The following is a 23,645-nucleotide window of genomic DNA, read 5'->3' as shown; positions in this document are numbered from 1 at the left end:
GTCCGGGACCCTGGGCCAAAGCCAAGAGCAGGCAGCTTACCCAACCGAACCACCCCAGCGCCCCTTGAAGGTTCCAGCTTTAGTACAGATGCAGATCCAGTCTGCCCTCCTGCCCGCATCCCACCCAAGCCCCGGCTGGGTCAGATGCGCCCCTCCCCCGCTCCTGCTACACTCCCACCCTGCATGCTCTTTCCTAGCTCTCCCCTTGACTGTGAGCTGCTTGAGAGAAATGCCATGAACAGTGAGTTCACACCCTGAAAGGCCTAGAATAGTTCCAGGCATCTAGTCAGCTCCCGGCAGGTGTCCATGGAAGAGTGGGTGGATGGATAAATGATGCGTGGATGGATAGAAGGAATTAGTTTTGTGAAGCATTTGGAAATCTGGAAAATGTTGAACTTGGCCGTCGTGTAAAATGTCTTTGTTGCGGTTTGGTGCATAGCTCTCTCATCCTGAAGGCTATGGAGGACTCATTTTTACCAGCCCCAGAGCAGTGGAAGCAGTGGAGCTGTGTTTGGAGAAAGACAATAAAACGGAAGGTGAGGGGCCTCGCCTCAATTCCACTGGACTTCCTTTACTCTGATTCTCCTGAGCAGGGAGACCCGATTCCAGAAATAGATTGTTCAGGCTTGAAACATCTCAATGATTTTGAGCTCAAAAAAGTATTTACATACCAAGCTAGTTCATGTTTGTGTAACCTTTGGAGGAAGCAGAAAATGGCCTCTCTCCTTATAAGCAGACTCTGAATGTCCCACACAGAATGACAGGTTAGCCTCGTGGTCTCTGACCAGAGCGGGCACCTGGTGGTGTCACATGACAGATGCTGCCTTGGGAAAGAAAAGACAGGGCAGCCCCGCAAAGTCCCCAGACGGTGAGGGATTCATCTGCCGGTGGTCATTTCTCTTCTCAGAATATATTGGTGGCAGTCTCTTAACTCGAAGAGATGATGAGAAAATCCAAGCACATCAAAAAATGGCTGATGCCATGCCAGGCACTCAATGACACGATCATCTCAGTCCCTTCTTCCCACTTCCTCCCTCCCTCCCTCCCCCATCAAAACACAGGAACAGAGCCCAGGCTTCAGACCGAACAACTACATTAGTCTTTCAATCAAATAGCTTCGTTGCTAACATTTACAGAGTGCCTAATGTATGCCAGGCTCTGTTAAATACTATACATTCGGCATCTCATGTATTCCTGGACCACTGGCGAGAGGCATGCGTACTGTGGTCATCATGTCCGGTGTAGAGATTACTTTAAAAAAATACAAATCTTTAGGGACGCCTGGGTGGCTCAGTTGGTTAAGCAGCTGCCTTTGGCTCAGGTCATGATCCCAGGGTCCTGGGATCGAGTTCCACTTCGGGCTCCTTGCTCGGCAGGGAGCCTGCTTCTCCCTCTGCCTCTGCCTGCCTCTCTGTCTGCCTGTGCTCGCTCGCTCTCTCTCTCTGTCTCTGCAAATAAATAAATAAAATCCTAAAAAAAAAAAAAAACCTATTAATCTCTCATTTAAAAAAAAACAAATCTTTAAAAATAAATAAATTAGTTAATTAATAAAATGAAATTTCCCATGGGAGTGTAAAGGGTAGCCTAACACTTAAATGTTCGGGAAAGTTACGCTCCTAATTGGATTGTAGGAAGGGAGAACTCGTGTGTCCTTGTCTTCTCCAACAGTAGTGAACACCCGGTGGCCTCAGCATGTATTCATCCAGCTCATTTTCTCTTTGTATTTCTTTAATCCACAGTTAAAGCTGTTTGTTTGTGCCCTAAAATCGTAATGTTCTCTGTTAAATTGTGTTTGCTCGCAAACCGGAAAGTTATGGTCTTTACTTTGACTTAATGTATACATCCAAGATTATAGTTTCTTGACTGCTTTCAAATACATGTCCTGAATAAAACCAGTTGTGTTGCTCTATTAGACACTAAGTTGCTATTTTTATTTTTATTTTTCATTTATTTTTAAGTAAATTTATTTAAATAAATTTATTTATTTCAGAGAGAGAGATCGCAAGTAGGCAGAGAGGCAGGCAGAGAGGGAGAAGCAGGCTCCCCACTCAGCAGAGAGCCCAACGCGGGGCTCAATCCCAGGACCCTGAAATCATGGCCCGAGCCAAAGGCAGAGGCTCAACCCACTGAGGCACCCAGGTGTCCCTAAGTTGCTATTTTTAAAGAACAGTGACTTTTTCTTTAAAAGTCTGCATTTTTAGGGGCACCTGGGGGGCACAGTTGGAAGAGTGTGTGACTCTTTTTTTTTTTTTTTTTAAGATCTTATTTATTTTACGGGGAGGGGAGAGAAGGGAGGGGCAGACGGAAAGGGAGAGAGAGAATCGCAAGCAGACTTCCCATGGAGCTCCACACAGGGCTCGACTCCACAACCCCAAGATCATGACCCGAGGCAAAACCAAGAGTCGGACACTTAACCAACTGAGCCACCCAGGTACCCCAGGCTTGCAACTTTTTTTTTTTTTTAAGATTTTATTTATTTATTGGACAGAGAGATCACAAGTAGGCAGAGAGGCAGGCAGAGAGAGAGGAGGAAGCAGGCTCCCCGCTGAGCAGAGAACCCGATGTGGGGCTCGATCCCAGCACCCTGGGATCATGACCTGAGCCGAAGGCAGAGGCTTTAACCCACTGAGCCACCCAGGTGCCCCCCCAGGCTTGCAACTTTTGATCTTGGGATCATGAGTGTGAGCCCCATGTTGGGTGTAGAGATTGCTAAAAAAAAAAAAATAAAAGTTTACATTTTTAAACTTCAATGTCACCTGCAAATTCATTCTTCAAGTTGTTTATTTTCTGGTACATACTAAAAGTGCTTCTAGTACAACTGTGGAATAGTTAATACTCTAAGCAAGGCATACTGAAACATTTATGAAGTGATTTTTAGAAATTTGACTGCCGAATATGAACAGAATAAAAATGGATTTTTAGTTTGAGATGCTGTTCTTTATACATGGTTATTAATAGTTTGCCTTGTTCACAAGTGTCTTAGGATGAACAAGGAGCTCTGGGCAGCAGTCCGGATGGCCACTGTGGTGTTCGCTGCTCTCATCTAATTCTATGTTTTACAGTCTGGAAACATTCTCTGAGAGAAAAATGGAATGCTAAGTCAGTGTATGTGGTCGGAAATGCTACAGCTTCTCTAGGTAAGCAATCAAGGTAAAGATAAAACACCAAAAAAATGACTGTGATGTTGTGATTTGTAATAAAAATGTGTACTTGGCTCTGTCCCTGTCCCTGGGACAAATCTCCTTTATAAAACTCTTGGTATTTGCTAAGTGATAAGAAAGATGAAGTTGCCCCCTTCTTTTTGGAAAGCTTTACTTATTTATTTGAGAGAGAGAGCTTTCACTATACTCTTACCAGCAGCATATTTGACTAATTATTCATAAATATAATAAGCAAAATATCATATTTTAAACTATAGTTTTTTGGGTTTTTTAAAAAATTTTATTTATTTGACAGAGATCACAAGTAGACAGAGAGGCAGGCAGAGAGAGAGGAAGGGAAGCAGGCTCCCTGCTGAGCAGAGAGCCTGACGCGGGGCTCGATCCCAGGACCCTGTGATCATGACCTGAGTTGAAGGCAGAGGCTTAACCCACTGAGCTATCCAGGCGCCCCTTGTTCTTTTTTAAACAAACAAGGTTAAGTCATTGGGGAATGAAAAACTATTTTTCTTCTTTCCTGTAGTCTCTGTTATTACCATAGTCCCCACAAATGTGGGTTGGATTGGATCATTTGCTCCCAGAATCAGGCACATGGTTTACTAACTATTGCCTGTGTGTTATGAAGGATATTTCAAAGGACAGGAATGAACAACAGATGGAAGAGGTGCCTAGAGTAAGGTGGGGGCGGGGGGAAGGGATGCACTTCCACACCCCCTCCTGGTGCACTGCCTACCCAGCACCTCTCTGTGGCACCATTTGGGTTTTTATGAAGGATTCATTACAGAGGCATGATTGATTAAGTCATTGGTCATTGGTGATTAATTCAACCTCCTGCCCCACTCTTCTCCTTGGAGGCAAGAGACTACCCTCTCTAATCACAAGGTTGGTTCCCCTGGCAACAAGCCCCCATCCTTCAGGGCTTTCCAAACACCACCATTAACATAAACTCAGGTGTAATGGAAAGAGATCTGTTATGAATAACAAAAGGCAATTTTAGAGGCTCCTGGGTGGCTCATTCAGTTAAGGGTCTGACTCTTGATTTCAGCTCAGGTCATGATCTCAGGGACCTGGTCTCAGGTCCAGGTCATGATCAAGTCCCCAGTCGTGCTCTGCACTCAGCAGGGAGTCTGCTGGAGGATTTATCTCCCTCTCCTTCTGCCTCTCCTGCTTGTCCTGGTAAAGGTATGAGACAAATAAATTCAAATATTGCTAAATGGCATAAGAATTTGGGTCATATATTTTCAGAAATACTTGTTCATATGTATTCAGAAGTTCTGTTACATTGATGCCTGGCTGGCTCAGTCAGTAGAGCATGCGATGCTTGATCTCAGGGTTGTGAGTTCAAGCCCCACGTTGGCCATAGAGATTACTTAAAAAAATAAATAAAATCTTTGAAAATTAAAAAATAAGGCTCTAAAAAATAAGCTTTGTACCCTCTGGCCCACTAATCCCTTTCCTAATAATCTAGCCAAAGGTAATAATCCAAAACAGGAGAAAAGAATTGGTTTTTATATGCGAATGTACATCATAGCATTATTTATAATCATGAAAAAGGAGAGCCCCCAATAGGGGAATAGTTAAATAAATTATGATACATCTATATGATGATTATATAGTTTCTTCTTTTATATACTTTTTATTTTGAAGGAAATTTCCAGAAAACTTAAGTTACAATACAAAGAACTCAATTTTTCCTGGACCCCTGGAGAGTAAGTTGCCAACGTGATGTCCCACCAACCCCAAATAGTTGAATGTAGGTTCCCTACAAACGAGCACATTGTTCTGTATCGCTGCAACTTACCCATTCCAGAAATTAACATGCACATGCTAGTACCTCTTACTTCTCCGTAAGGTCCATCGTGGCGGAAGGACAGCATTCAGAATCCTGTCTTGCCTTCGTCGGCCTGTCTAGTTAGTTTCCTGAAGGCCAGAAAGGTGCCTCTGTCTGTTGTTGGCTTCGTGACTTTGACACTGGCCAGTTGTTTATAGATAGTCCCCTAATCTAGTGTGTGGGCCGGGTGTCCGTTTCCACTCTGAGAAACACTTCTGTCTTCTCTTTGCTTCAACTGTTCCATTCTCCTGACCTGATGTGCAGCTTTTGGGGGGAGCCAGAGGCAGCTCTCGGGCCAGAGGGCTCCTGCAGGATGGCCCCTGGTGACCTCAGTGCTCACACCACTGTGACATCCCCATCTCTTGAGCGGCGAGTTGCTTGACTAATGAAGAGCTGGTGCGTCACTTTTCAATACAGAGCAGCTTGTAGCTCCGGGCTCTGCGGACCAGTGAAGAGGGGATCGGGCCCTGGTTACCAAGGAAATCGCCCCCACTCTCCCATCCCCGCCCCAGCTCAGTTAAGAATTTGCTCAGACCTTCCTTTCACTGTTTCTTTTTTTCTGAAGTAGAAGAGGAAAGAAAATTCTCGTGGCAACTTTGGACTTACACATCACTTCAGCTCTCAAACATGACACGTTTGTAAATGGTCCTGTTCTCACGCCACCTTCAGGCTCGTCTCAGTGACACCCCGTGCAGGCTGCATCTCATTGTTCTGTCAAATGAGAAGAAAACTGAAGAGCAAAAGTGGGGATACGGGATGAGAAACCCGGGACAGAGCCGGCTAGTATGGGCTGGCCTCCCGTGTGCTCCAGACGGTAGAGCCTGGTCCCGTGGGATCTCCCCTCTCTTGGGAGAGAGGTGCTTGGCTGGCTCAGCTGGGACCCACACTGCTGTGTGATTAAAAGTAATATCTATTACTTTTAAAAAAGAAAAGGAAAAAACAATCTCTTAGGAGAAACCACATTCTACCTTAACATGAAAGTCAGTCACCCAACTTTTGGAACCTTCTAAGTTCACCTTCCCAGACATGGTGTCTCAGAGGACCTCTCTCTCGTGAACTGCTGGATGCTTCTGTTCATCCCGAAGCCCAGCAAGAGTGTAGAAAGTGAGAGGAACTTGAACATGGACAGCTGGAGGAGTCCCAAGTCCAAGTGTTAGTCATCTTTTGCTGCGTAACAATTGCCCAGAACTTAGCGGCCAGAAACAATAAGCGTTTAATTTCTTATAGTTTCTTCAAGTCCGAAATCTGGGAATGGCTAAGTTTGGGTCCATCTGGCTCGGGGTCTCTCACCAGGCTGCAGATATCTCAAGGCTTGACTTGGGGGTTCTGCTTCCAAGATCATGTACGTGGCTCCACTTCCCAGCCTTCACATGGCCCTCTTTGAGGGCTGCCTTAGGAGACGGCAGCAGGATTCTCCTATTATAAGACAATCCAAGAGCCAGCACAAGAGAGCCTCCCAGCCAGAAGCCAGTCTTTTCATCGTCCAATCTTGGGAGTGACGTCCCATCACTTCCGCCATCTTCTCTCTGTTTGAATATCGTCAGTCCAGCCTCGCTCAAGGGATGGGGATGTCACAGTGCTGGGAGCACCGAGGTCACCAGGGGCCGTCCTGCAGGAGCCCGCTGGCCCAAGAGCTGCCTCTGGCTCCCTCCAGAAGCTGCTCATCAGGTCAAGAGAATGGAACAGTTGAAGCAAAGAGAAGATACAAGTGTTTCTCAGAGTGGAAACGGACACTTAGCCCAAGCCAGTGGTCTTGATGTCAAAGTCCATCAAGATTTATTTATTTTAAGAGATAGAGTGAGTGCACACGAGAGAGCAAGTGGACGGAGGGGCAGAGAAAGAGAATCTTCAAGCCGACTCTCTGCTGAGCGAGGAGTCCGACCCAGGGTTTGATCCCAGGACCCATGAGTCAAAACTCCAGAGCTGGATCCTCGTCCCACAGCCGCTCAGGCAGCCCATAAACCATATCTATTTTTTGAGTATTTTTCATTGCTTCATTTCCCCATGAATTCTGGAAGAATACTGAGATCATCGGTGTCTGTAACCTTAATGTGTCTTCACATCCCACCTGTTGATTCTTATGATTTGCCTTTGCATTAAGCATTTTCTTTTAAGATTTTATTTATTTGTGAGAGAGAGCAAGAGCGAGCGAGCACAGAGGCAGGGGGAGAGCAGGCAGAGAGAGAAGCAGAATCCCCGCTGAGCAAAGAGCCGGGAGCCTGACGTGGGGCTCCATCCCAAAACCCCGGGGTCATGACCTATGGTGTACTGAGACCCTCCCAGTCCAGTCAGAGGAGGGGTGGCCCGGCCAGGGCGGCCGTTCACTGTAAGCAGGGCTTTGTTCCAGAACAAAGTTTACGGCGGCATGTGACTTTTGACTCTTGGGTTCGGGACACTAGCAATGACCTGTAAATGAAAAGCTGACAGTGTTGATGTGAAAGCTGCAGTTTGTTATTAGCCGGCGGGTCTCACGTGAATCCTAAAGAGAATGGCCACAGCCCCTCCTCCGTCAGGGGGTGCCGCAGCCCGTGGACAGGTGGCGAGTGCGGACGGCGCAGGGGCCGCGGCCCTCCTTCGGCATCATCTGCGGACGGGCCAGCCTCTCCCGTGTGGAGGAGTGCACAGGGCCCTGGGGTGGGGGGGGGGGGGCTGCTCCTGCCGCGCTCTTGACGGGAGCTGCTCACCCCTCAGCCCAGAAGGCCCGTAGTTGAGGTGCCGGACGTCTTTGCTGGCAGGATCCCGGGGAGCCTCTCCGGCCCTCCCTTCCGTTTCAGTCTGGCCACGCCAGCCCACAACACCCTTCTGGACAGGGCTGGCCTCATCTCCCCGACAGAACGAGGCCCCTCGCATGCCCTGTGAGACGTAGCAAATCCTAAATGCTCACCACCTCCTCACTGGCCAGTAAGAAAGCCGCCTTTCTTCAGCTCCCCGTGGATGGCCAGGGTTCGCTTTCATCATCTTGTAAAATCTTTAAAGCAGTCCCCTGTGGCTGGTGTCCTCCCCTCGTGTAGATGAGCTCAGTGGGGCTCGGAGAAATGGGCGCATGACCCAAAGCCACACATCTAGGAAGGATGGGCCCAGGGCCCAGCGCCCTCACGTCGGACACAGTGCCTGCCGTCATCCCGTACCAGCCTTGAGGAGGAGACGTCCCTGTGCATTTGCACATTAGCGAACAACCCAGGAAGGGAGATCTTTAAGGAAAACCCTTTTCTTTTATGGTTTTTCAGTGAACAAAATCGGCCTGGACACAGAAGGAGCAAACTCGGGAAATGCAGAAAAGCTTGCAGAATACATTTGTTCCCGTAAGTAGAAAAAGGTCACCCCAAGTGACGCCCATTTACTCTTTGTTTCTTGGCCTCAACCCCCCACCCCGGGAGAGCAACATTTTCTGGGTGCGTTCTCCGTGGTGATGCTGGTTGGAGCACAGTGTGCAGGTTGCTTGTGGGACCACAAGCTCCTCTTCCTGTGTGTGTCTGTGTTGCTGGAATTCAGCCTCTCTCCGTCCCCTCCACCAGAGGACTGGAGACAACAGGAACATGACACAAACGAAACATTCAGAGACAAATCCCAGGAGACCATCTGCAGTGATGCTGCCAGGAGTGGAGGCGGGCTCTTGCCACTGGGAACCTTCCCTGAGTCTGTGTCTGCTCCTCGCACCCCCCCACCCCGCTCCTCTCAGGGGCCGCCTCCTTCTCCAAGCAGCACGTCCCAGGGCAGCATGTAGCCTCAGACCTGAGATGGCACTAGTGTGGAGGGGTCTGCCTTTCATTGGGGTTTCAGGCTTGATTGAAGCAAAGATGTGGGGGAGCTCTTGGAGCAAGAGGCACGGGAGAGCCAGAGGGGTTCCAGCAGAGCGGTCCTCGCCCATATCTCCCGTCCTCTCTCTGCCGGGCTAACCCGGCGGCAGACACTGGCTCTTGCGTCCTCTCGCTCCTGCCCATCAGTAAAAGTGAGTCGAATGATCACCGCCCCATCATGGGCTGTTCACGAGGTATTAGATACTCAGAGATCAAACACACACGATGCCAGCGTATGCCGGGCTCCAGATGGCCCCCTGCCCGTCCCACAGCACTCAACAGACATGCCTTCCCACTGCTGCTTCTGCCCCCACAGAGTGTCTAGGGCTGCGGTGGAAGCTGCTGGCGGGCCGTGGAGCAGGGCAGCTGGAGGGAAGGTGCTCCCTGCCCCTCTGGTCACAACCGCTACTATGTCCCAGCCCAGCATTTTGCTTTAGTTGGCTGATGTCTCTTAAGTTTTGAAAAATGCTCTTCTTACTGAGGGGGTATGTTTCAGAGACCCTCCAAAGCCCCAGGGACGAAGGAGGTCAGCCCTAATGCAGTGACCCTCTGGGCCCCATCCTGGCCGAAGCAGGTGCTGGCCTGGGCTGGAGTGGAGAACCGAGAACCCAGCACTGTGTTCCCATCCAGGGCAGCACCGCTGGGCCTCCTGCCCTGGCTCGTGTCCACCACTCCATGTGAGCTGCAGGGCCTCGGGGGCTCTTCGGCAGGACAGTCGCCTGGCCCACAACTCTAGTGGTCAGCTCCGTGGCACTTTGGCCAGCCACCGTGGCTCCCTGCACACTCTGGTTTCCCCCCCTCCTGCATGGCCGTCTCTGCTCAGCCTTCCTGTCGGTGCTGCCAACAGAGATTCTGTCCTTCACGTAGGCTCCCATGTGACAGGGACACCACAGGCTGCGTTCCTTCCACGTCCACTGTCCTGGAGACTGTGGTCCTCCTTGGCCACCCCCACCACACACAGGCCCTTTGTGCCTCACCTTGTCGCTTAACCCACTCCTGCCTCATGGCCTGGCACACAAGTGTCCCCATGCAGTGTTTGCTGAGCACTGTTCAGCTGCTCTAGTGGGACAGGAGGGCATGTGGGGGGTGAGGCAAGAGAGGGCTTGGTCCCTGCCAAGAGGCCTAGCCAAGCTGAGCAGCCATTTTCCCAAGCATCAGCCCAGGCCTGCCAGGAGCGCACTACCGTGCAGCCAGGCGTCAAAAGCTGCTGAGAAGCCACAGGCAGTTATGCCGGGGTCCAGGGGTGAGCACAGTCCTGGGAGCCTCAGGGTCCTTGGGCCCATCGGACTGTTTTGAGGATCACTAAGCCTCAGCTCTTCCAGGACGAGAGGAACATGTGATTGGGTTTTTCCCCAGACGTTCACGGTGTGGGATGCCTGTGTTCCAGAATGATCCAACGCCAGGCTCTTTATTTCTAATGTTCTTAGGAGATAATGGTCACCATCAAACAGTAACAAAGTCATTCTGTTTTAAAGTAGAAATCAGTGTACATGGTGGGCCTGGCATTCCCCGGGGGGTTCAGTGCCTTCTTGGTTCAGGAAGATGAAAGGTTCCATGGGCAGGACAGCATTTATCTCTGTCTCCAGGGCAGATGACCTGGCTGTGCGCACCACTGACGCACGAGTTCTAGAAAGAGATGGAAACGGAGTCATTTCCTCATTCTCAGGTCCGGAGGCTCCATGCTCTGCACACGCAAGCAGGAAGTGTCCGTGTCGTTCTGAGATCTCACACGGGTGTTTCCACTGACGGACTCAAGGCTTCGAGGGGAGACAGGGACACACTCTGCCTTATCTCCGCAGAGACTGGGCTGCACCCTTTGCGAAGCCTTTGTTTCTTTTGCTCATTTGTGACCAGCATGCCCGTGTGTCCTAATGAATCTTCAGTCGCAGTTAGAATATCCAAATACGAATCCTTCTTGACTGCTAATAGGGACTTTAACCTTGGTTTTACCAAGGCATCAATGATTTTCTCCCCCAGCAAGCTCTGAAACTGGATTTTAAAAGCTAAAAATCTACTTCCAGTGTTTGTGGTCAACAGGCCAATTCGTAGTTACTGCTTCTCTCTTCTACTTCACACTTTTTACTATGCGTCAGGTGCCGCTGCAGGCTCATAAAACTATTAACGCATTTAGCTCATTGTTCTGGCAGAAAATTCTCCCCTTCCAGGAGATCCGCTCTAATGGAAAAGCGAGCAGCAAAAAATGGTAGAAGGGGGCATTACAGCATTCTGCAAGAGAGGGGGTGCGCCTGAGTCAGGCAGAGGGGCGTGTGGTTATTTGAAATGTCCCCGGCTCGGGGGCTGCCTGCGGCCACCCCTGCAGCCTCGCCGACTTGCTTGGCCCTCCTTCCCTCGCCACCAGCCCTGCTGTCTGGATTCTCCACCATGAGAATCTCTGCACGGCCGCATCTCCCAGCCCTGCCTGGGAGGCCAAAATCAGTGCCGACCTGGCAGTAGATGGAGCTTTCCGGCCACAAACAGGTTCTCTAGTGAAATGGCATTTTTTTAAAAAAAGCAGCCTTTTTACCTTAATTTCCACATTGACTATTTATGGAGTCCCCAGCCCCTCTGCACAACCCTCTCCTGGGATTTTCAGTGCTCTTGCTGGCCCTCACCCCCACAGCCCTGTTAAAGGAATGGGCGGCCTCTGAGCCCTGGGAGTCACCATTCTGAGTCATCTCTGTTGGGTGAGGCCCCTGCCAGGCCCCCATCTCTCCCTGTTGTTCCGGGAAAATTCTCACACCTCTGCAGAACCAGCCAGCATTAGCATTGGCCTGTGTGAGTTAAAAATCTGCAGACAGTAAACTTCTCCCCCACAAAAGATGGGTTCTTTGCCTCTGACTTCTTGAAGGGGGTAGGTCCCAGGAAGGATAGTTGTGGTAGATCTCCTCTTGGCAGAAGAGAATTCTACTGGGGCATTTTCAGGTTTTCTTCCTTTGCTGAGAGTGTCACGGGTTTCCACAAAGTCAGCTGGGTGGATTGGGCCTGCATGCGTGGCCTGGCTTTCCAGGCACTGATGGTGCGGTGAGAGAAGACAGTCATCTGCCCTGTACCAGGACACACATGCTAAGCTCCCATTTTCTGAGCTAGTGGCCAGCTATCCGAGAATAAGCACGAGCAACTCAATATTGGGCCAGATCTTCCGAAGAGATGCTTTGAGGAGCAAATGCTGGAATCTTCCAAAGGCCTCTTGCACATGTCTAGAGCTGGGCTTCCTGGACTGGCAGGCCCTTGGTTTTTCTGCTGGATTCTCGAAGCTGCCCCAGAGCAGGTGGCTGCGGGGCTCTGTGGGAGCAGCTCTGGCCCCAAGAATCCTGCATCCCCCACGCCTAACTTCATGGATGGAGGACACTGGAGGGACACCTGGGCTCTGGGTAAGAAAGTTGCACCTGAACATCGCTTTGGAAATTTGTCTCCAAGGACGGCATCTACAGCACATGAAACATTTCCTCCCATTAGAAGAGAGCAATCAGTGGGCATCTATTGTCTACATTCGAATTGTTCCCAATTCCTTGTGTTCTTTTATGTCCGTGCTGATAGTTACAGAACAGCTTAAATTAAGAACACATTGACCAATACGTAGTTATTGAATAACCTGGAAAAAGGAAGTTGCCCCTGTGGTTGGGCTTGGCCTTCGGGGAGATGGTGCTGGATGGGAAGAGCTTGGGTTGTTCCTTCCTCTGACTGCAGTCCCCACAGAGGCATTCGGGGAGATCGGATGGGGACAGAATAATGCGCTTGTGCGTGAGCAACAGCCACTAAGACTTCTTCCAACTGATGGACGGATGTCGGAGGGGAGTGGTTAGTTTGATCAAAATGTTCACATTTGGGGAGGCTTTGCTCATCGGTTTTGTTGGATGGTAACGTCTCAGGTCAGAGTGCAGACCGCATGCCATCTTCGTTCTGCAGAGAGCCTGGAGCTGGACGCACCCTTAGGTCTTCCTAGAGTGGAAATGGGGAGCTGGGTGGGAGGCAGGGCCCTTCTCAGCAGGCCAGGTCCCTCCACAGCCACCCATCCACCCTGTGGGCACTTAGCCGGGTGGCCACCGTCCTAAGGGGACAGTAGGCAGGCAACTCGTCTCTCTCTGGGGATGGCTGCCCAGCCACATGTGGCTGCTGTTTCCTGCCACCTTGTGAGCGTGGGCCCTGGCTTCTGACTCCAGCCAGGTGCAGAGCGGCATGCTAGCTCGTGTCTGCCACCCAACGCCGCATCAGGACCAGAGGGGCTGCAGGGGCCTGGGGAACAGCGGCCCCGGCATATGGGGACCCCCATTTTCTGAGCTCCATGACCGAATCCTCTGTGATCTTCCTACAGCAAGGTCAGCTTCTTCCCTCCCACTCACAGTCACCAGGTGGGCTGGAGGTGCTGCTCCCCATGTCCCGGGCACATGCACCCCCTTCCTGAAAGGGCTAACAAAGTCTGGTTCTTTATCCACAGGGGAGTCACCGGCATTGCCCCTTCTGTTTCCCTGTGGAACCGTCAAAGGAGAAATCCTGCCGAAAATGCTCAAGGATAGAGGTGACGACTGTGCATTGGCTTGTGGGCACAGCCCCCCACTCTGCCCTCTCAGGGCTGCCGGGAGCCTTTGCGGTCCGCGTTCGGGGTTGGCTCCATGTGGAGCCCCCAGGGGAGGGTGGGCCACCCCTTATGGTCATCTTTGGTGTGGGGTGCAGGCTGCTGTCCTGACCGTAGCTCGGAGCCCACAGGGTGTCACAGCCTTTGCCAAGAGTATGGTAGTGCTGGTGCAGACGGACCCTGGGGCAGGTCCCCCTACAGAGGACAGTCTCAGGAGAGAGCCCAGTGTTCACAGTGGAACAAAGCCTGTTTTCTGCTTTTGATTGTGCCTAGGGATCCCCATGGAGAGCATAACTGTCTATCAGAAGATCCCACACCCAGGAATCCAAGTGAACCTCAACAGCTACTATTCTAAGCAGGTGGGTGGTGCTTGCAGGGAGAGCTCGAGGTGGGGGGGGGGGGGGGCGGGGGGGGGCAGGCACCTGAGTGGTGGAGGCCTGGGGACAAGAGGCCCAAACCCACCATCCCCAGTTGCACGACTTCCCAAGGCTCCATCTCTGTATATATGAAATGGGAACAGATCCCTCCTGTAAGGTTTCTAGAAGGATGAAAGGAGATAATATGCATAAAGCCCTGTGGATTCCACCCCAGACCTAGTGGGCCTGGGCAGCTAGGGGCCCTCATGCGACTGTCCATCGTGTGGGGCACCGGGGGAGCCGCAGGGGCAGACGCTGGGAGGGGAGGCAGGGCCCGTACTGGGAAGGCCCACAGTGCCCACTGAGGGTCTGCACTGAATTTGGGAAGCCACAGGGGCCTCTGGAAGCATCAGGCAGGATGGTGGGTGGTGCCTGTTCTAAGCTTTTCCACATCTGTCCTCAGTGGGCTGCCTAGCCTCCCTCTCCCAGGACAGGCTTCTGAATGGCCTGCTGGCTCTGGACATCCCGTTAGTGCAGACCGAAACAGAAAGGCTGTGCAGCCAGTGCCTCTTCTGTCTCCTGAGAAGGGATGCAGAGCCGACAGGGAGCAGGCCTGGACTGCCGTCTCACTCATCAGGGCCACTCTGGCTGTGTGAGCTCGTGGAATCGTCTGCTCGGCCGGGCATGGGGGTCCACAGTTGCCATGTCCTCTGCCAGACAGACCGACCTGTGGGCCAGCGGAGTGATGAGGAGCAGCACCCAGCTTCCCCAGAGGCACCCTGCCCTCTAAATGGAGCCTCACCTGAACTTGGCTTTGGCCTAGGGAGCAGAGGCGGCCACGTCCACCAGGAGCCCTCCTGCTGTGACTGTGTGGGGGCTGCCTCCTGGGGCTCCAGGGCTGATGGCACCTGGCTAGAAGAACCAGGGGAACGTTCTCTCTTCTTGGCCTGTGCCGACAGACTGGTCTTGTGCTCTCCCTGCAGGGCGTTCCGGCCAGCATCACGTTCTTCAGTCCCTCCGGCCTTATGTACAGCCTCAAGCACATTCAAGAGTTATCTGGTGACAGCATCGATCGAATTAAGGTGAGGTATTCAGTGGGCTTTTGGTCTTTTCAGATTTTTTAAAATTCTTGCCAATTGTCCTAGAGTTTCCGTGTAAAGTCAGAGCACTCCTGACCTAGCAGACAGCATGATGTCCCTGGGATGGCCGGGCTCTAGAACTCTCTAGCATCCCTTCCTGGCTGGTGCTCTTGGACAAGTTACTTAATCTCTCTGAGCCTGTTTCCTCATTTGTACCATGAGGATGATGATTCCTCTGTGGCCTTTAGAGACACACAGTCATACCTTATCTGCGGGGGATAAGCCCTCCGGGTGGATGTCTGAAACCACAGCCACTACCCAGTCCCGACGGGGTGTGTTCTTTCCTACACATACATCCCTGTGATGAAGTTTAATTTCTACATTAGGCCCCGTCCGAGATTAACCACCACTAACAATAAAGCCGTTACAGCAGTGTCTTGTGATCACGGTAACGTGATCTCTCAGGACGCCTTGCTGTGGTGCACGCACCGTCTTCCTCCCGAGATGTGAGATGGGAACATGTCTCTGTGACGAGACAAGGGGAAGGATTGACGGAGGCCAGTGACGCAGCGTGAGGCTGAGCTGGACTGCAGTTGACTGCGGGGAACTGGCGGTGTGGACAGTGAAACCGCGAGTAAGGGGGCGGGGGCTGCTCAGGGAGCTGCAGTCGAGGGGGCTGCTGTCTGTGGTCTTCTCCGACAGAGGAGTCTCAGGACCGGATGAGAGTTCGGGCCAGTCCTTGGCCAGAACCTGGCATGTCCTTTCCCTGGTTTCCCATTGAAACGTCTTGGCTTTATCTATTCTAAAAGCCATTCCCTCTTTTCATGTTTTTTAATTCAAAAGTTTGACATTCCCACTTGTGTGGGACCCCATTTGCTGGGCGTCTACAAGTAACGACAAGGCTTCTGGGGCCTGTGACAGGAAAGCTCTTGAAGTGGCTGCAGTGGGACGGAGGAGAGGGCGGACAGGCCACCAGCACGCGCGTCCTCATACACAATGAGTGCCCTTGCTTTACTCCGGGTGCGTCTCACGACCTGCGGACTCAGCGCCGGCTCCCGGTTCTGCAGGGGGTACTGGGCCCAGAGCAGTTGTGTGTCTTGCCCTGGGTCTCACGGGAGGAAGGGATTTGAACCCAGGAAGACAAGTGCCATGTTGTTAGCCGTGGTGACACCTGAGCCATGGCCAGCTGATGGAACATTTCTGGGCAGTCTTTTGTAGAATGCGCCCACCAGTCCAGTGGCAGGAATCAGGCAAAACTGGGACCACTGTCCTGACCACAGGGGAAGCAGCTCAGGCCCAGAGAGGTTAAATGACGGGAGAGGAGACGCTCAGGGTTGGAAGGATTGAGAAGATTAGAACCTGACGTGCAGGCAGTTAGTGACCGGCCCACAGTCCGCCCTTTCCTCCCTGGAGGCTGGGAGAAACCAGGGTGGTGGGCTGCCCCCAGTTCTCGCCGCTGTGACGGGCCCAGCAGCCTGGTAACCGTGGTCTCCACGGAGCTGCTCTCTGGGCTCTCAGGACTGCCTTCCTCTGCTTATCAGCGTGGTGCTTTCAAGGCTCCCCCGGGCTGTGGCCTGTCGGGATTTTGCTTCTTTTTGTGGCCATGGAGAGTCTGCGCTGGGGCCACAGCACCACATTTTCAGCCGCTCCTCGGTGGCGCTGGGTCCGCTCCTGGGCAGGCAGGAGTGATGCTGGGCACCAGACTACAGTTTTGAAGCGGACGCGTGTTTCCATTTCTCTTGAACATGAACTAAGGAGGGGAATTGCTGGGCCGCACGGTCCACTTTAGGTCTAACTTTGGTAATTTTGAAGAATCGGTGTCTTCCCGAGCGGCTATAGCTCTCCACTTCCGCACCAGCCGTGTGGGAAGGTTCCGGTTCCTCCGTGTCCTTCGCAGAACTTGTCATCTTTGTCTTCACGCTCAGAGCCGTCCTGGCGGCCGGGGGGGGTGGGTAGTTTTCCTACGACCCACGACGCCGAGCAGCTGTCCCCGCGTGTGCCGGCCGTTCTGTTTGTCCTTGGGACAAGCGTCTGTTCACATCCTTGCCATGTGTCTGTGGCTGGTGCTGCTGGGCTGGGCGAGTTCTTGGTTCCTGGATGCAGGCTCCCTCACGATGTGCAGAAATTTCCCCATCCCCTGAGTTGTCTTTTCCCCTCTGTGATGGTGTCCTCAGAAGCAGGACAGTTTTTCCATTTTGGTAAAGACGCACTTACGTGGCTTTCCCTTTGCTACTTGGGCCGTGAGCGGCGGAGCTAATCCCAGGCGTGAAGACTCGCCCCTGTGTCCCTTCTGTGTTGATGGTCTCCGCTCTCACACTTAGGTCTGGGAGCCACTTCGAATTCACGAGTGTGTCTGCTGTGAGGTGGGGCCCAGCGCCATCTTTTCCTCAGGGAGTTTCTCGAGGAACAGCTGCATCATGAGGTGGAGCCGGGGGAGGGGAGCTTGGGCTTCCGGGGGCAGCAGCCTCTGTCCTGTGGCTCTGACATGCCCCAGAAAGTGTCCTGAGATTGTTCCCTGCGCCACAGCTGGCCCCGGGAGGGAGGATGGGAGGGGGCGCCGGGTAAGGGCCACCATCGTCCCAGACCTTCCCCCGGGCAGGGGTGCGTGCACCCAGGGTTGGGGTGGGGTGACGTGCGTGCTCTCCCCGCCAGAGCAACAGGCCTTACTTCCCCCGTGCTAGCCTACCATGCAAGGGCAGCTGTACCCCTTCTATAGGTGAGGAAACAGGGCCAGAGGGGCTACGTGACCTGTGAGGACACCTGGGCAAGGGCCGGGGTCATCACAACGGAAAACCACATTCAGCCCCAAGCGAGGCTCTGCAGGGGACCATCAAACACACGATGTTCAGGGAGAGAGGAGTCCCGCTGACACGGCTCAGGCCACCAAGAGTCTCACTCGGAGTATCTGTGTTCCCCCGCCGAGCGCTCGTCGGTGGCGGGCCCTGGCCAGGTGCTTGCTTGCACCGGCCTCTCGTGATCCTCGCAGCGGCCCCTGGGGAAGGCTGTTACCCTATTTTACAGATGAAGGGACAGAGGCCCAGAGGTGGCAGGTCACTTGCTAGGGCCATGGTGCTGCAGGGCTAGGATAGTAACCTGACCCTCCGCTGCTGAATTTTCCTGGGGTGGGGGGGTGCGTGGGGGGTGCAGCCGGGGCCCTGCCACGCCCGGAGCACCTCTCACACTTCACTCTCTGCTCCACGTGGCCCCCCCACCAGGGCAGAACCGTGGGCCGCTAAGGCTTGTGGAGAGGCGGCCAAGATGGTAGGAGGGAGGCCCCACGTGAGCCCCAGCGACCCGACTGGCCCCAGGCCCCGCCCCACTGTCCTCCTGGCCCCACAGGTGCGCTGAAGCTCCCCCTCTCTCCCCCCGCAGTTTGCCGCCATCGGCCCCAGCACAGCCCGTGCGCTGACCGCCCAGGGCCTGCGTGTGAGCTGCATGGCTGAGAGCCCCACGCCGCTGGCCCTGGCCAAGGGTCTCCAGGTGGCCCTTCAGGCCCCCAGCTGCTGAGACGGTGACCATTCCCGCTGCGCTGCTGTCCCCGGCCCAGGGCACCGTGCTGCTGCTGCAGGGAAGCGGTGAGCCTTCGGCAGGGCCTCCACGCCTCAGCCTCGTGCCTCCTCAGGGCCCCTGGGGCTGGCGAGAGCTCCTCCGGCAGAGGCAAGAAAACCAAATAAACCGCCTGGCTCCCAGCGCCGACTGTGTTGTCCCTCGCTGCGTGTGGTTTTGCACACAGAGCCGTGTCTGCGGGGGAAACAGATGCGCCCACGTTCCGAGAGCCGCCAGAGCCGGCAGGAACGAGAACATCTGTGTAGGAAGCAGCTCCGTTCATCTTAGAGAAGGGACCGAAAGTTCCTGCCTGTGCGCTGTGGGCAGTTGCTGTGCCGATAAGGAGAGGCCATCTTCCCTCCCGAGCTGAAATGCAGCTGAGGCCAGGCAGGGCCTCTGCGGGACGGGGAGGTGGGTTTACACAGAAGGCCTTTGTCTGCAAGGTGCCAGGCCTGCGGACAGGCTTGGGGACTCTGCCCACAAACTTTATTTCCACTTTTAAAATCTTGGCCTGGAACCTGAGCTGGGTAGACTGCAACCCGTGTCTGTCCATTCGGTCACGTGAGCTGGTGGGAGGAAAGAGGGGTGTCTGACCTGGCGGGTGTGTCACGCTGGCAATCCTGCCGCCTTCTTATTCCCCTTAACGATCTGAGGCGGGACGCCACTATGACTCCTGTGTCTCTGAGGAAGAACCTGAGACTCACGGCATTAAATGCCTTGCTTAGGGTCACCCAGCGAGTGAGTGACCAGCCAGGATGCTCTGCAAGGGACTTGGGGACGTAAAGCACAGAGGCGCAGACTGATGGCACTCCGGAGCTGCCTCACCCCCACATGACCTCGCAGAAAAGTGAGGACCTGGTGATAATTAGTGGTGTGACCTGAGCGGAAGTTCGGCGGGTACCGTGATGACCCCATACTTTTTGTCTGCGGTCCTGTTTCTGAGGGCAGGTCAGAATCCATCCCACTGCTTCTTTCTGATCTGAAAGTCAGGTCTGGATCAATGGGGTGTGTTTAGAATCACTGCTGCTCCCAGGGAGCCTTTTTCTGCTGGAGTCCCCTTTTCTGAGCCTGGGGAAGCCCCGTGCCCCAAGCAGCCCACGCTGAGGTGGGTGCTGCCACCAAGCAGTGCCCACCAGGCCAGGCTGCTACAGCAGCATCTAGAGGCCAGCCTCAGGACAGAATGTCGGCACCGGGACCAGAGATGGCAACACGACCCTCAGCGTCCAAGGGCTACAGTGGGTGCTGCTGTGTGAGGAGGGACATGCAGCTGTGCCACCCTGGGTGGTCGTGTGGGGCCGACGGGACCGGGGCTTGTGGAGGCGGTCCCCTGACCATGTGCCTGCAGGTCAGAGCCCTGCCGGATTGCTCCCGATTATATCCCCACACTTTTGCTCTGCCTCTGACCCACCTGTTGCCCGCTGTCCCCTGTGTGCACATAGCCCCCGACTGCCATCACCCCTACACAGGAGGCCCCACTGAGGTGTCCCCTGGGTGAGGACAGGAACCAGCCCTCCCACAGTGGACAGGGCCTGGGCTGCTTTGCAGGGACAGGGAGTAAGTGCAGTGTCCTGAGGGTTTGGGAAGCTTGGGCTGGGGGAGCATGAAGGCCAGGAGGAGGGGGTGGAGTGGAACTCTCAGAGCCCCCGTCTCCCTGACACCAGGGGGGTCACTCCTGCCTTCTGAGCTGCAGTCTGCCCACCTGTCAAGAGCAGATGAGCTACTGCCTCCAAGAGGTGTGCCCTGCAGCTCAGAAAACTACATCTAGAGCTCCCCAAAGCTGCCTTGAGATCTGCCTTATGCTGGTGGGTAGTAAGCAGTGTGTAGCATATTGTCATACACAAACAATACTGCGCAGCATTTACTGCTCTGAGCTGAGAGGTCTGTCTGGCGGAAAGCGTTGCCGGAATGGCAAAGGCGATGTTGGGGTCATGGCCCCGACACCTAATGAGTTCTGAGTACCTGGGGATCAGAGACAGCATAGCGTTTGCCCTGGAGGGGCCTGCAAACATCCAGAGAGAACAAAGTCAGGAGGCAGCTGAGTTCCACATAAAGAGCCTGTATTTCACACAACAGGCCTGTGGCCTGGAGATAGGGGGGCAGGCCACCTCTCTTTGGACAGTTGCCAGAGCACCGCTCTCTGAGGTTCTGTCGCTGGGAGCCTTACCGCAGGGAGCTGGAGACAGCAGAGTCTCGGGTTGGCCTTCTTCCAAACCAAGTCACCTGCCTTTTGTGTCGATGCCATCGATAGTCATATGTCCCTTCGGAGATTGTATAGTAAGCATTAGATTTGATTTTTCTTTCTTTTAAAGTAGGCTCCAAACCCAGCATGGAGCCCAGCACGGGGCCCGAACCCATGATTGAGACCTGAGCTGAATCAAGATCGGTCACTTCACTGAATGAGCCACTCAGGTGCCCCCAGAATTCTTTTTTTTAAGCTCATTTCTTACAGCTGCCTGGAGGTTCTCAGCTGGGCAGATCTCGCTACTGACTGTACACACCTCTCCGCCCTCCTCCCTTTCCTACTCACTTCAGTGTCCTGAACACTTTGCAGCAAAGACAGAGGACGCAGCAAATCAGCAACCATGCGATAAGCAGTAAGCCGCAGCCAATGGCAATCATAACCTCCACGTCAGTGGCCATCGTCAAAGCGTCTCACACACCTGCGCAGAGAAGTGCGGGCGGGCGGTGACTGCGGTCTCCTTCCCCCCGACCCCTCGCGACCTCGGCACACGTCCTTCTGTGGGGAAGCAGGAGCCCCAAACCACAGAGCCTTCCACGTGTAAGTGTGTGTGACTGCTCCCGGGGAGGCCTGGGGGCCAAGGCTGGCCATGGGGAAAGGGGATTTCTTCGCAGGTGGAGAGTGAGTGAAATGCAAAGTCCAGAGTGAAGGAAATCAGAAGATCAGGGAGTGGGAAGACTTTTTCTCTCATTCACGGGCAGAAATGTGTGGCTGTAAGTCACGCCCAGGCCTGCCCTTGCACAGGTGGTTTCCAAAAACTTGGGCCTTTGAGATCAATCCATAGTCAGAGGCAGAACTCATCCCTGACTGTGTATCAGGCTCAGAAATCTCCCATGGGAATAATTAAGGGAAAGTCTCTTTCAAAATGTTATGCTGTGTGAAGCTGAGAATATGCAACCCCATATTGTACAGACATGTACTTCAGGGGGGCAAAAAGTCTTCAGTCCTTCCACTGACAACTGGATCATGCCATCTCAGCATTTAAGAAGATTCTAGAAGCTTCCAGCCAAATCCTTCCCCAAGCTCAGATGAGGAGTGCCCTGCACAGACCAGGAACCAGCTTCTCTAGGAGCCCCTGTACCTCCTGTCTGTACTGTAGACCACCTGCTTTTCTCTGCCATTTTTTCTCCTAAATCTGATTTCCTTAAAATCCAATTTACCTGGAATAAGCAATTTAAACAGTAGGAACCTTGTGACACCGGTCAGGCTACTCAGAGGCTTTGAAATAATCAGGAGAAGAATGTTCCAAGAGAAGGGTAGACAATCCCTGGGTCCAGGTGCCCGAGCCAGTTAGCCCTGGGCCAACCGCAAAACACAGCAGAAAAGACCAATGTTAGGGAACAAGACCCTTCCGTCATAAAGCCCTAGCGGGTCCCCCTGCCATCTTTACAGAGAGCTGCCGTGCACGTTTAAAGACCTGACTTTGAGAGGCGCCGTCTTCTGCCAGAGGTCGCAGGATGGACAGGCCCTGACTTGGTCTTTCAGACCGAGCAGAACTCAGGCTGTGTGACATCAACCCTCAAGACACCAGCACTCAACCACAGAGTTCTCAATTCTGCTCCGTGTTCGGAACGTTAGCCTCCCAGGAAAGATTGTGCCTAGGTGGCATCTTGAATAATTTTGTTCTAAATCTTGCACCTGTGAAGGTTTTGGTTTCCCCAAGAGAAAACATTTAGGATTATCTTCTAATCGAAACACAGTTTCAGGGGCACCACAGCAACTCAGTCGGTTAAGTGTGTGCCTTTGGCTTAGGTCATGATCCCAGGGTCTTGGGATGGAGCCCTACGTCGGGCTCCCTGCTCAGCGGCAAGCCTGCTTCTTCCACTCCCACTACCCCTCTCCCCTGCTCGTCCTCTCTTCTCTCTTTCTCTCAAATAAAATCTTTAAAAAAAAAAACAAAACACAAAACAGTTTGAGATTCCAATTAAAAAAAACAAAACAGACAACCCAATCATGTGGAAGGTGAATACGACCCTTAAACCTAAAAGTTGTACTTGGCTTTGGCCACACGGTGCAATAATTCTCTGTGGCCATTTCAGATGTACATGTCCGTTGACATGCATGCATACGTGAAGTGTGTTGCTAAATGCAGCTGACACATACACACTGTCATGATTGACACCTTTCAGAGTGCTTATATATATTATATATGTAAATGACACATGTCTATGACAGGTAGGACACAGGGCACAGTGGGAAGAAACTCAAGTAGGGCACCGGTTGTAGCCCGGCCCCTTTGGCCACACGGTGCAGAGAGCCTGCAAAGCCGACTCCGTGAGATGAGGGATGAGCTTCCCGGGCCTCTCACAGGAGTCCAGGTACACAAGCTGAGCAGGTCCAGTGGGCACGTGTAGGGACCAGCAGCCCCCCAGCACTGGGGCCAGCCCCTCTCTGGCTCTATGTAAATGTCGGGTGCCACGGTCACATGGGAAGTACCACTGGGAGTCACTCGTGCTTCTCATCTTCATTTGGTTCTACAGAAAGTATTCAGGATGTCCCTTACAATCAAAAGCTAATTTAAAATGTGGGGGGCACCTGCGTGGCTCAGTTGTTAGGCATCTGCCTTCAGCCCAGATCTGGTCCCAGGGTCCTGGGATCGAGCCCCACATCGGGTTCCCTGTGCCCCTGCTTGTGTGGCCCCCTCTCACTGTGTCTCTCTGTCAAATAAATAAAATCTTAAAAGTAAATAAATAAAATGCAATGAAAGAGGCTGGAGTTGAAAATGTGAACTCTGCCTGGGTGCGCGTGATCCTGTCAGATGCTGTTGCTCAGTTTAAGGCATGATGATGGTGGTGTGCTTTGCTCTTTTTCCCCAACAGTCTATCCTGCAGAGACCCATACGGACATATTTATGCACAGGATTATATCGGATGCCTGGGGCTTGCTTCTGCAGCAGATGCGAGGCTAACGATGAGAAAATACATGAGCCACACCTGTCTCCTGACAGCAGCTGGCTAGGTGTCCTCTCCTGCCACAGCCCCAGGAGTGACCACGGAGCGCTCCCAGCTGGTGGCGCTGGTTTGGGAGCTAGGAAAGCACATCCACAGGAGACACAGTTGGGGGTGG

At 53.2% G+C, this 23,645-nt stretch overlaps 1 protein-coding gene across 7 annotated transcripts in view; it reads left to right on the top strand.

The window, feature by feature from the left end:
* Positions 1-23,308, top strand: part of UROS (uroporphyrinogen III synthase) — a 34,834-nt gene extending 11,526 nt beyond the window's left edge. For 3 of the 7 annotated variants that reach the window (XM_059398799.1, XM_059398798.1, XM_059398795.1), the window contains exons 4-11: positions 440-536; positions 3,063-3,137; positions 8,217-8,291; positions 13,222-13,302; positions 13,633-13,718; positions 14,699-14,797; positions 17,116-17,216; positions 18,167-18,288. In XM_059398799.1, the coding sequence (XP_059254782.1) occupies positions 440-536; positions 3,063-3,137; positions 8,217-8,291; positions 13,222-13,302; positions 13,633-13,718; positions 14,699-14,797; positions 17,116-17,216; positions 18,167-18,203 (651 nt within the window). In that variant the 3' untranslated portion in view covers positions 18,204-18,288. Of the gene's footprint in view, positions 1-439; positions 537-3,062; positions 3,138-8,216; positions 8,292-12,946; positions 13,105-13,221; positions 13,303-13,632; positions 13,719-14,698; positions 14,798-17,115; positions 17,217-18,166; positions 18,484-20,891 lie in introns of those variants that run through there. The other 4 variants (XR_009404032.1, XM_059398796.1, XM_059398797.1 and 1 more) reach the window with 4 other exon arrangements.
* Positions 23,309-23,645: the final 337 nt, after the last annotated feature.

This window comes from Mustela nigripes, chromosome 4 (genome assembly GCF_022355385.1).
Source record: "Mustela nigripes isolate SB6536 chromosome 4, MUSNIG.SB6536, whole genome shotgun sequence".
Classification (NCBI taxonomy): Eukaryota; Metazoa; Chordata; class Mammalia; order Carnivora; family Mustelidae; genus Mustela; species Mustela nigripes.
Note: the sequence above shows the minus strand (reverse complement) of the source record. Positions and strands in the feature narration are given on the sequence as shown.